Source organism: Carassius carassius, chromosome 15 (assembly GCF_963082965.1).
Source record: "Carassius carassius chromosome 15, fCarCar2.1, whole genome shotgun sequence".
Taxonomy (NCBI): domain Eukaryota; kingdom Metazoa; phylum Chordata; class Actinopteri; order Cypriniformes; family Cyprinidae; genus Carassius; species Carassius carassius.
The window spans coordinates 6,921,382-6,934,608 of record NC_081769.1 but is presented as its reverse complement, the minus strand read 5'-3'; the positions used below and the strand labels follow the sequence as shown (position 1 = coordinate 6,934,608).

General features: G+C 35.6%; 1 protein-coding gene across 1 annotated transcript in view; it reads left to right on the top strand.

Moving 5' to 3' along the window:
* The window catches only part of LOC132158058 (protein PTHB1-like), a 126,262-nt gene that overhangs the window by 67,603 nt on the left and 45,432 nt on the right, over positions 1-13,227 (top strand). Inside the window, exons 20-22 of the mRNA XM_059567311.1 lie at positions 1,179-1,361; positions 7,761-7,986; positions 12,340-12,459. Coding sequence (XP_059423294.1) covers positions 1,179-1,361; positions 7,761-7,986; positions 12,340-12,459 — 529 coding nt within the window. The remainder of the gene's footprint in view (positions 1-1,178; positions 1,362-7,760; positions 7,987-12,339; positions 12,460-13,227) is intronic.

Below are 13,227 nucleotides of genomic sequence, written 5' to 3'. Positions count from 1 at the left end.
CTCATCTTAAGTGATACTTAACATTGTACATAATGAAAACCCACTTCCGGTTTCTAAATTTGTTCAATTTCTGCTTTGAATAAGGGGCTTAGATAAAAAGAGAAGGACGTTTGTATTGTCATCCTGAGGCATATAGTGTGCCTAAATACATTCAGCCAAAACTCAGTATTTGAATATACTGTTCTCCACTGAGCAAGTTCAAGAACTGCCTTACATCTTTTCTCAAGGGTGTTTTACCTATTCTGGACTTTCTCTTCCTTGTGTAGTTCTTAAATGTGCTTTTGTTTTTGCTCAGCTGGCATCAATCAACTCTTGTACTCTCACTCACAAAAGCTCCTTCACTGAAGGTCTATTTATATTGGCTGTTGAGAGTTTTTTATCAATGCACACTGATCTTTAATAGCAGATGTCTCTCTCAGACACGGTTTCAGTGTGTTTTTTGTGCTCTGTGGTTTCAGGCCAAATATGATTGACTCTACAGGTGTGGTGTGCTCTCAAAGAGCATAACTTTATCATGCATGTATGATGGGCTATTTTTTATGGTTATGTTTTTTTGCTAACTTTCTTCAAACAGCCTCACATATCCCACTTTTAATTAAACTGTTTAAAAAAAAAGATAGAAAGAAAGGCAAACCAGCATTAAGTGAAACACTAATGGTTAATTCTACCAAATTCTATCAAGACTTGCTTAATTTGCTCATGGTGAGACATCTTAGGGTGAATTTTACAGACTATATCCAGGACATATTTAACTCCACAATCTTTATTTTATTTATTTATTTATTTTCATTAAGACAGTGAAGTCACTGCATTATGACAACATTTTAGCACATTCTCATTCTCGTGACTTCTAAATAGTGCTAAATACTGCTACAATAATGATAATCTAATGAGAATTCCCTCTGAGAATAAAGGCAAATTTCAAAGAAAATCTTGCAAACTCTTTTTTTTTTTTTTATTAAAGATGGGAAATGGAGCATAATGTACATACTCTAATTGTCATCAAAATAACACCGCAATGTATCTTAAAAGCCCTAAAAATAAGCTTCATTTTATTTTTGCTAAATATAAATTTTTTTTAGCAAAAAAAATCCTGTTAATCCTGAAGTTTGTAAAATAAGGACATCTGTGCAGTTAGTTTGAGACCCTCTCTTTCTGTCTATCTGTCTCTGTGTCAGGTTATAGCATTAGCAGATGCAGCAGAAGACAACCGGGAGCGTTTGATCCAAGCTTTTACACGTTTGCAGAGCGCCACTCACCTCTTCATCCTGCTGTTGTCACTGTGGCAAGGGCTCAGCTCAGAGCAGACTGCAATCCTGGAGGCCACACTCCTACCGCTGCTGCAGGACACACCACAACTTGTGAGAGAACACACACACGCACACACACACACACACTAGCCTTTGACATTAGACACCCCTTTGAATTAGCAGCCTGTGTCTGGCTGACCTGGAGAATCTGTCTCCAGGTGTTAGGTGACATGGGTGTTGAAGCACAAAAAGCTGTAATACAAATGTGTCACATAAACACACAGTGAGCAAAACTGTGACCCCATTACACATTTTACTCTACACAATTTTCTCCAACTTCTTTCCCCTCTGTGTTTTTAAGCTTCTAACATTTGAATACATTTAATTGTATTTGTTAATTTAAATACAATAAAATAACATTTTGAAACTTAAATATAATAAAATATAACTATTAGAATAAAAACCACTGCAAAAAAAAAGTACTGTATATATATATATATAGAGAGAGAGAGAGAGAGAGAGAGAGAGAGAGAGAGAGAGAGAAAACCATACATGAATGTGCACAAATACATGAGTGTCACCCTGATGGAGCCAAGCTTGACTCAGCCCTGCTTAAAGCTTGTTTCTTTAAAGCAAAATTGTCTCTCTCAGCCAGTGGAATTCCTTCAGTGCTTTATCTTTCTTTCAAAGGCTCCAGTAATGTAGGATGTGTCTTCTGATATGGTGAAAACAGACTCCAGTAGCATTGTGTTGTTCGTGATATCAGAATATTTGTAAATGAATCTGTGCTGTGGACATACGTGATAGAAAAGATGTGCTAGTACCGTTTTATTTTTGAACTTGAGTCCACAGCACTTTAAGTTATTGATATTGAAAGTTACTGATAGCTTGTAATAGCACATAAATCAGATAAGCATCTCTATCTATCTGTCATGCTTCATAATTTTATTTTGTATATGTAACACACCCACACACATACGCACACACACAATTTAGTTTTACACCAGATAATAAGGGATTGATATATAAATGTTGCTACACAAATAATAGGAAGTGTTAAAAAAGTTAAACTGTGTTATATGCACAGTCCACACACTGCAGTGCATTCAGACTCTTTTATAATATATATATATATATATATATAAAATATATATATATATATATATATGTATATATATGATATATATATATGTATATATATAAAATATATATATGTATATATATAAAATATATATATGTATATATATAAAGGTTGAGTTTTCAACTCACCATTGCAAAGGAATGCACAAACGTTCAAAAGAGGTTGGGCCACTTTTCCTAAAACAGTTATAACTTTTCAGCAGAATGGAAAAACAGAGGAAAAACTAAACTGAATGACATGTAGCACATTAGCAGCATAGTGAGGACATCTTTAAAATATAGACCTGAGAAAGGTGCCCCAAATTTTATCAAACATCTTTAATCTGCCTGCTTTAGAAAAATTTAGCCTTTCAAGCATGAGGGCCAAAACCATTTTGGCTAACCATTTAAAAAAACTTGGAGGTGACGTAGATTTCCACTCCATCAAAATCAATCTTTTGGCCAGCACCATGCCAAACATGAGGGAGAGTTGTTGAGGTTGCAGCCAAGCTAGAGCCTGGTCTGAACATTTAAATTTAGCTAAATCAAGATTGCAGCTTACGGGCTGTTACCTACAGAACGAGCCTCCATATATAACCATTTGGGATATATGTCTAACTGGTCAGTGGACATTCAGTTACGCTCACACTAAAACATCATCACCCTCATGTTACCCACCCAGTAGTATTGACGGAAAGTGGGCAGTGTTAGCCCTCCCACTTCTTTGGGTTTCTGCAAGTGTGCTTTTGAAATTCTATGCATTTTATATCCCCAAATGAAAGGGGGGATCACAGAATCTAGCAGTTTCCAAAAAAGATTTAGGCAAAAATATGGGTAAATTCTGAAAAAGATAATGGAACGATGCAAAATATACATTTTTATGGCATTAATTCAACCTGTTTAGCAATAATGGAAGAACCCTCAATTTATCAATGGATAATTTAAATTAATCGATAGCCTCTAAGAAGTTAAGCCTATACATTTCCATAATTTTTTTTATGTATAAATAGCCCCAGATAGGTAAAATGGCTAATGTCACGATCTCTAGCTGGAGTGCCCGTGAGCTTCGCTAGTCACACAGAAGATATGAACATAGCCTACCTGCTTATTCAGTCGAGTCTGTTCCTGTTTATTTGAAGTCACAATAGCCTATATACACTTGCCTAAAGGATTATTAGGAACACCATACTAATACTGTGTTTGACCCCCTTTTGCCTTCAGAACTGCCTTAATTCTATGTGGCATTGATTCAACAAGGTGCTGAAAGCATTCTTTAGAAATGTTGGCCCATATTTATAGGATAGCATCTTGCAGTTGATGGAGATTTGTGGGATGCACATCCAGGGCACGAAGCTGCCGATCCACCACATCCCAAAGATGCTCTATTGGGTTGAGAGCATACCTGTCGCGTTCCCCGCTGTAAATTAATAAAAGTGGACTGATCTGAATTTGTAAGAAATGACGATGTAGAGACCAAATAGAGCAAAACTTCGCAAAGACGAAATGGTTCCTCCTGATTCCTTTTTAGCACTATTTGGAAAATTCACTTTATTGAGAAAGCTATGTCCCACCTTACTCATCTCTGAGCAATTCAAAGAATATAGCTGCCTGTAAAAATTCTGTAAAACATCATTAATCTCTTTAGGATGCGTTACCAAATCCAAAATTTGTTACAAAATTGAACCTTTGGTAAGGATAAACTTAATCTCAGCAAAACCAGGCTATGATCCAAAATTAAAATGTTTTATTTTGAATGGACAATCCTTTGAATAAGTTTGGAGTCAATTAGTGTTGTCAAAAGACCCGGTACTTCGGTACTAAAAAAATTTAAATGTGACGGTACCAGGTTTCTTTAAGTACCAGTAGTAACGAGGTCCCGTTCAAACCCGGTTCAGCGCTATGATTTCCGCGAAGCAGAAAACGAGGACGGAATCTCAAAATCCAGTCATGAAATTGAAACTTACATTTTAATATGGACAGTCATGGAATTTGTCAAAGTTAGCATAAATTGATCAAATCAAATCTCCATATGGACCAGTATCTGTAAATGTTAAGCCGCAAAAGTTGTTTGAAATATGAATCCGTGTTCTGCTCTCTGTCTCTGTGTGAATTAATGAATGGCAGAGACGTGCGGGTTTGTTTACTACATAGACTGAAGCGCATGACGCTTGCATTAATTTCATCATTTGAGCTTCAGAGTTCTCTCTCCATCAAGCGATCTGAACTTTTCAGTTCATCTCAATGGACACACAGTGCACCTGTATTTGACGCTCTGTAAACTCTTTGTGAAGGCGCACGACTCACCGTCGCTTTACTGATAGCGCGGTTTCTCACACATGCAAAGAAAGAGAGAGCGAGAGAGTCTTACCACGCTGAATCGACACGCTATATGTAAACTATTCTTTGTTGTCTTCTCCTGTCAAAATAATGGAGTTCATTTAGAATTATTCATATTAATTTTCGAACAAGCAGAAGACATACCGGTTTTTCCAGAAGTGGGCGGAGCCAATGAGCAAATGGCAATTTCATTGGCTGGCGCTGAATAGTACCGTCCCTGTTTTGAATAAGTATATTAATAATTGTAAATAAGTATAAAGAATGGCATTGGTTTTATTTTTAGTGCTAAAAACTTTTTTTTTTTTAATTAGCATATTTCTGTGTTTTGCTTTGGTACCGAAATTGGTACCGAGAACCGTGGATTTTCACTGGTATCGGTAACGAATACTGAAATTTTGGTACCGTGACAACACTACGAGTCAATAATGAAGTAGTCGATACAAGAGTAGGATTTGTGAACATGAGAAAAAAAGAGTAATCCCGACCACTGGGGTTCAATAGCCTCCACACATCCACAAAATTCATGGATTTAATTAGACAGTTTAAAACAGATTGATTAGTAGAAAGAACTTAAGATGAAAACCGGTCAAGATAAGAACCAAAATAGCAATTAAAATCCCCTGTGATTATGACCAGTGTTAATAGGTTAGCATGCACATTTGCAACAAATGCTTAACATATTTAAACATTCTCATTACTCAGTAATTCATTATACTGGGTGTTAGTTTTTTCTAGAGTAACCTAGGCTACACTCCGTTCGATGGTGCGTTTGATGAATTCACTACACAAAATTTATCTTGCAAAGTGAAATGCATGCAATTACCAAATAATAGGCCTAAACACATTCTTTCTATGAGGGTTGTGCTTCTCTAAATAAAATTATTTAATAAATACCTGTTTACAAAAAGCACTTATTCATGTGTACACAGAACAAAGTTTGAGTTACAAGTAATATCTGAGGGAGTGCAGAGCCATGATCACTATATATAATGGAGAGCAAAAACTGCCTCAAATGAACTATGAATACGTGAATATAGTTATTAAAGCTGCAATCCATTTGTTATTGGTTAAAATGAATGAAGACTACCCATGGGATCGGCATCTATGGTTTAAAATAAATATTGTTTTGCAATGATCGGTACTATATTATTTTTTATATAAATATATTCATTTTTTTTTTTGTTCTGTTATGAATGCCACACAATTTTAATGATTTAGAGTCAAGGGAAGTAAAATTCATGTTAGTGTTTACAGTGTTTTTTTTTTTTGTTGTTGTTGTTTTTCCTAACATTCATTTTATTTAGACCTATTCAGTATTTAAATTATTTCTGAAAGTAATAGTAAAATGCGACTTACACACCAATTCAACTTTTTTCTTTTTTTTTGTCTGACCTGGTGCAGCTTTCTGGAAAATATGGTACATTTAATTATATTATGCTGTAGTATTAAAAATTACATATACTGTAGAATGGGGACCATTTGCACCAATAAAACATTCATATTGTGTTCATTCCTCCTAATTACATTGAACTTTAGCCTTAAATACTGTTATAATTATGAGGGAGTCCTTGAAAAATCCTCTCCCCTGTAAGGGGTCCCTGGCTCCAAAAAGTTTCGAACTAGGTCAATAATTCTCTCTCAAAAAAAAAAAAAAAAAAGTTGAACTTTGAATGTACATCGCTCTCTTCCACCTTCAATTCCATGACTGAGGTGAGGAATTTTTATCTGAATAATAATCAACAATGCAAACTTGACTTAGAAAATACACTACCAGACTCATTCAGTCATCAAACTTTATATTGGCAGGTTTTAATGTAACTCTGACGGCACAATACTGTACAAGTCATGCACAAGAATTTGCTCATCCCATCCGATTTAAGACCTAGTTGCCCCAGTCTCTGCTTACTCTACATACAAAAAAATTGCTTGAATCAGCCTAACCACCCATCATGTCACTGTTCCCAACGTTATTTATGACAAAGCTACGCCACTGCACATAGCAACCAATGCCTTAGCAACCACCCATAAAATTTTGGCAACCACATAGCAATGCCCTGGCATCCACAACATCCCTGTATTCTGTGCCATCAAGCAACACTGCCATCAGCTGTACAGTCACATATAGAAATATTCTTATATCTGGAGAGAGTCTGCTACTCAGGACTGTTAACAATATTTGGATCTCTAAACTCTCTGTAGATAATTCATAGAGAGTGTGATTCAGTATGCCAAAACATACAGGACTCATGTGTCTTGAGTGTCTTTTATTACTCAGGCTGGTGTAATCTGCTAATTTCCTCCATTGGAGACTTTTATCTGATTTATCAATGTCTTCCTCTTTCTGTCTCTGTTTCTTCTTTATCCTTTGTAGTCAATATAGGGCTCGCCCTGTCATCAGCGTAACAAGGCTGATTACCTGCTATTAGATCTCATTAAAGGCTGTCTGTATGGCGACACAGTCATCCCACATTCCACCTGCCTGTCAACACCCAAGGCCATCTCTCAGAGCCTCTCTAGCCTGCCTGACGGCAAAAGGGTGGGCTGGAGATGCTGCAGGCCAGACTTAAAGACGCACATGCAAATAAAAATCTCTGTTCACAGGGAGTAACTTTCCATTCATGAGGCATGTGGCAAAATGCACTTCACAACCCATGCAACAACAAAAAAAGAAAAAAAGCATATACTCAAACTGAAATTCCATTTAAATGTTTATGGCTTGTTTGTATGTAGATAGAGTTTTAGATGTGGCTAGAAAAATAAAGTGTATAGTAGGGAGTGTTTGTGGCTCATTGAATAAAAACTTCAGATGATTGCAAACAAAGGATTAGAAAGTATTTAAAATAAATAAGACAATATACTAAGGTAAATATAAATTAATAAAAATGAATTTTAAACATTTCTTGTTGCTTTGTACTCTAGCCAATAGTGTGAATTGTGAAAATCATAAACTTCACATCAACCACAACACAAAACTCTCAAGCAGGAACTTTGTTTATTCACTTTCAACTGGTGAATTCTTATATTTGCAAGGCTCAGTTTGTATATGTTTTTCAGGGCTGGGAGGAAAGCGTGGATGCAGCCGTCTCCCACCTCTTAAAAACGTGTCTGTCACGCAGCCCCAAAGATCAGGCCATCAGCTTGAGCACCGGCCCATTAACCATCCCAAAAGACACGTCACGCCTGAAGAAACACATCACGCTGCTCTGTGACCGCTTGGGCAAGGGTGGCCGTCTCTCTCTCACCTCAGAAGCCAATGTCCCTACAACCGTCATGATGCCAGGTCAGAAATATCTTACTTTGGAAACATTCATGCATAGAGGGGTCATTTGAAGGGGCTTTGTTGTAAAACTTAAACCAATATGTTTAAAAGTAATAGAGCAGAAGCTAATGGCATTATTTATAGCCCAATATAGAACCTTGGGGTACTCCATAGGGGATGCACACAGAGATAAAAGAAGAGTTCCCACTATTTAGCACCCATAGTTCTATATTTAAGACCACTTTAAAGCTTTGCTACTCATGCCATACCAAGGTATTAATAATACGTCCTATGTTGCAGCAGTACAGCTCGCTCTCTGACTCCCACAATTTTTGGATAACCGCTTTAAAAAAATAAGATTTTAACAAGGTTACAGCTCCAGATATGAACATGTTAACAAGCTTTCATTCATCTTGTAGGATAAACTACATATGTATTATAAAAGAGCTGTCTGAATTATTATTATTATTTTATGGTGATTAACCAACTTTGATATGTTTTTGACAAAAAATAAATAAAAATAATAATAATCAGCATGTTCAAAATACTTTTTTTAATGTAACAGCTCACACTTTTATGTGCACACTCACATTCAGAGCTGCTGGATTGTGTGAATGTACTTAAGTTAATGTAGCTAAAAGACTCTCCAGATGTCCAGAACAAAATCTGAAGATTGGATAAAGACAAGTTTAAAATTACGGTTTCATTCTTTTGACATTAGAATCAACATCTTTTTTTCTTTTTCTTTTTTTTTTTTTACAAAGGAGATTTTGGATATCTCTTTTTGTATCACTCCTTAAATTAACAAATATTATCAACAGTCAATTTCACCATATAATAATAAAATAAAATCTTATATAATTCAGACTAATGATATATGAACAAACCTTCAGAATATATATTGGAACAAAACGGGACATTCTTGTGTACGTGGGTACTACTGAAGTGGAGATTTCTGGCTCAGTGCATGAGAAAAACTCATTCAGAGCAAGCTGCCTTTAAAAAACATGCATTTTAATTAAAAACTACAGACACAAATTAATAAAGTGTATTTAAATAATCAATTAATGTGTATTCTGGATGTTCTCCTTTCACTAGCCTGAAAGAAGTCATGCTACGGAAGCATTAAAAAAAAAAATTGACCAGTGCAGTGAAAAACATCCTTTCACCAAAGTGTAAAAATGTAAAAGTCTTGTTTTGTCTTTCATTTTGGTAGTAAACTAAATATGAAGACTTCTCATGTTACTTTAATGCTATTGTAGTGAAATGCAGGGGCAATAAGGTTAGAAAGAATAGAACTTTACTTCAGAGGACACATAAAACGCCAGAGATCTCTGAAGAATGTGTGAATGATTAACTCGATGGGTTCTGTTATCAGACGCCTGTCCTCCCTGAAGTCTCGGACTGTCTCTCTCTCTCTCTCTCTCTCTCTCTGTTGTTTGGACACTGGGTGTGTAGATATTATCCTCCCCTCATATGGCAGAATGTCTGAGCACACAGCGTTTGGTCAGTTGCCAGTCGTGTGGAGGAGAATGAGTGACTAATCTCAGAGAATCCTGTTTAAATTGCTTTTGTCTGATGGAATATGTCTGCAGGACACGTCGCTCCATTCCTTCAAGTTTAAAGTCAAGCTCTTGATACTCTCTCATACACGCACTTGTGACCTGGCTTTTTTTTATCTGTCTGATTTGTGTCTTCCTGTCTGCCTTCTCCTCTGCGAGTCCCTCACCTGACCTTGCGTTGAAGTGATGACATCACACAGAAGGATTGCCACACTCCCTGAGCACCTGCCTCTGAACTAATGCATCAGCATTCATAATTTTCATATCAGAGAGACCTTGTGTTTTTGTTCCATTTTTCTGTCTTTCTGTATTTAAGGTCTTCTTTTGAATGAACCACTGGAGGTCACGGTTCGTTCATGGAGGAGTCTGTGTTTGGCTCACTTCTTAAAGTCAAGCCATATTTTATGGAAGGTTTATGGAAGTTTTTTTTTTCTTGACAAAATTAAAATGATCAATCAAATACTAGTTACACTTTATTTTAAGGTGTCCTTGTTACACATATTACATGTACTTACTATTATAATAACAATAAATGAAGCAAAATTACATGCACGCAACCCTAAGCCAAACCCTATCTATATAGTAAGTACATTCAGGTAATTAATATTACTCAGTACTTAAATGTATAATTACACTGTAACAAGGACACCTTAAAATAAGGCGTAAACCAAAAACTCAAACGAAATAGTTTGTGTTTTTGATATTTCATTTTATCATCACTTCATTATTACTTGTTCCTTAATTAAAATTGTATTTAAAGGTTCAAATGGTAATTTACACATTTTTTAACCATGCATCAATCAATAGCTATGAGCAGATCTTATGGGCAGACTAGCCAGTGCAATGGAGCAACAAATCATTAAGGCATGTTCAATAAGCATTGTTATAAACCTATTAATTGAAATTATTTTATATCTCATATTGTACGTGCATCTAGTCTTATTAGTTGATTGAAATATTCCAGGCACATCAATCGCTAACTTTCTGTAAATATAATCCATGGCTGTAGAAGTAAAAATTCTAATTGGTTTATATTTACTGCAATTCACTCAAAGATTTCATCTGATTTCTTTTCTAAAGCAGTGACCAGCTGTAAATGCTGTTAATGTGAAGTGGAAACATCTAGAAGAAGGAGCCTCAAACTCATGGTGCTGAACTGCTGAGTGTTGCGGAAAGTAGCACATTAACATGGGTTTTACCTGCTTTCAACACTCGCTACAATATCCTGACTATTTCTGGAGGAAATGTCATCACAAGAACTATTCAATGACAAACTCATTTCTAATCATCCTTTTCCCTAAACAGGACTCCATTCTCAAATATAAAACCCAGTGGCACAAATGAGAGAAAAGAATAAGGCAGGCCTAGGCTTTTTTATAGTGAATCTTCTATCTAAAACAAGTCTACTTTTTATGTTTTCGGCTTCTCTCGTGAACTAAAACAATACATGGAGCCACGGTTAGTTACAAGCTGAGACCAGACACTACTGAGTTGCTTGTCAGCATATATCTGCTTTTGATTTTGCAACATTTGAAAGCATTCTACTTGTTTAGTTGTCGGTGTAGTTACAGGTAAGTGTCGATCACAGAAAACCCTACTTCACACAAATACCTGTGTTATGAGACTTCCTTCTCTGATCTGAAATATTACTCCTAAACAAACAGCATGTTGAGGTCTGTGTAAATATTAGAGGAGGATTATTATAAGCTTTTCTTTAGGAAAGTAAGCAGTCTCACTAGATTTGTCTATTTGTTAAAGAAGAGGAAAAGGATTGTGGGTAAGAAGGCTGGACCAAGAGTCATAAGAGGCTGATTCATCAGTCCCCTTCTAAACTCCTAATTCTGGCTGATCTTCAGCAGTGAGTGTCAAATCCATCTGATGGAGTGCAGCAGGTGTACTCTGACCTGCCAGCAGTTTGGAGACATTTTAAATATGTCAACAGTGTGTCAACTTTACACAAAGCACAAAGTATCATTTGACGTAACTGCTCAATGTGTAGAATGGAACCCTGTAAAACTTGTGAAATAATAGTCCAAAAATCTTTTTTTTTTCTTTTTTTTTTTTACATTTATTATTATTATTATTTTTATATAAAACCTTTTATTGAACCAACAATAAAAAAATGCATTTGTTTTATGTTTTTTATCATATTTGATAAATAGGGCGTTTATGGTATAGTGAGAATATGGAGCTCATAGTTGAAGAGGGGGAAAAAAAACGTCCAAACCGAGCAAATTAAACAATTTGGTGCATATATTGTTATTTATATGGCCAAAAGTAAGATGGATTTCTGATTGTTTGTAATGTAAATGCTTGTAATGTAAGTCAATTCAGTTTTTCAAACAATATAGTAGACTGCTTGCATTAAATGCATATAAATATCAGTTGTTACTGTATATCTCTCAATAGAATGTCTTAATAAGATGATATTTAAATTTTACATTTTAGTTTTATGATCAGTTTATGAGTAGTTTTCCCATGTAATATCATGATGATTAGGAGATGTACAATACATGCTCCTCAAAAGCTTGATGTATCATATTTGATTCTTAGATTAACAAAAAATTATTTTAAGATTTTAGAGCAAAAACACATACCACAACCTACAGTTTTAGAATTATACTAAACTTTTGTTCACTAAAACATTCTGAACTATCAGTCGGAGGGAATGTAGAAGATTGTTTAAATGAGTCAGCAAAGTTTTAATCATGCTGATCATTTCAAATTCAGGCTTTATTGGGTGAAGTGGAGTACAGAGTTATACTCTAACCGGTTACTCATTATTAATGAATGTTTGTGTGTTGTTTTGCAGCTGGATGTGAGTCCATTCCTGAGCCGATAGTTGAGCAGGAGGAGGAACCACTGCTGCAGCAGGACGCCAACAAGTACATTAAAAAGAAACAGCCATCCAAGAGAATCAAGAGCAAGTCAGGTAAGACATCTGCCGTTCCAGCACCTCGGCAAGCCTCACTACTGCACTGATTTAACAAGCATGGAAAGTGAAATGCTGCAAATTGATAGAAAATCTCTAGATAACCGAAAAGATTGTGAACAGGTACATTTAGTGTCAGGTTTGGCGGTATGTGAGGATACCTCACACATGTTTAAGCAGGTCTGCAGCACATGCCTTAATTTGTATAATCCAGAACGGCAGACATTGTTAATGAGCTGAAAATCTGTGAAATGTACACAGAAAAGAACAATAAACACTCAAAAAGGAACAATTGCCAAAATCCACAAACTCCGATTTATGTAAAAATGAAAGAAGGAAAAGAAACATCATTCGAAACAAGTAGGCTGCATGTCCTCTGGTAAGCTTAAAAAAAGAAATCTTATTAGTGTTAGAATGTGTGAAATGGATAGTAATTATTGACTAGTTCTTCAGAATTACTTTGAACTGTTTAAATTGCTGATGGGCTTTACTAAGATGTTAATCCCATCAGCGTCCCAAAGAAACAGTGTTCTACATGTCTGACAGCATACAAATACCAACTGAATAAAACATTGCCAGATTTACATTCAATAATAGTTTTGAATAAAACAATACAATCTTTTAGCGGTACTCAATGGACATTTCATTTCACAATGTCACATGCAAGAAGCAATGTAATATTGTTTTGTAGAAATGTCATCACAGGCACATTTTTGTGATGAGTCTGGGTTGCTAATTTTAGTTAATACAGTTACTGTAACGCATTTC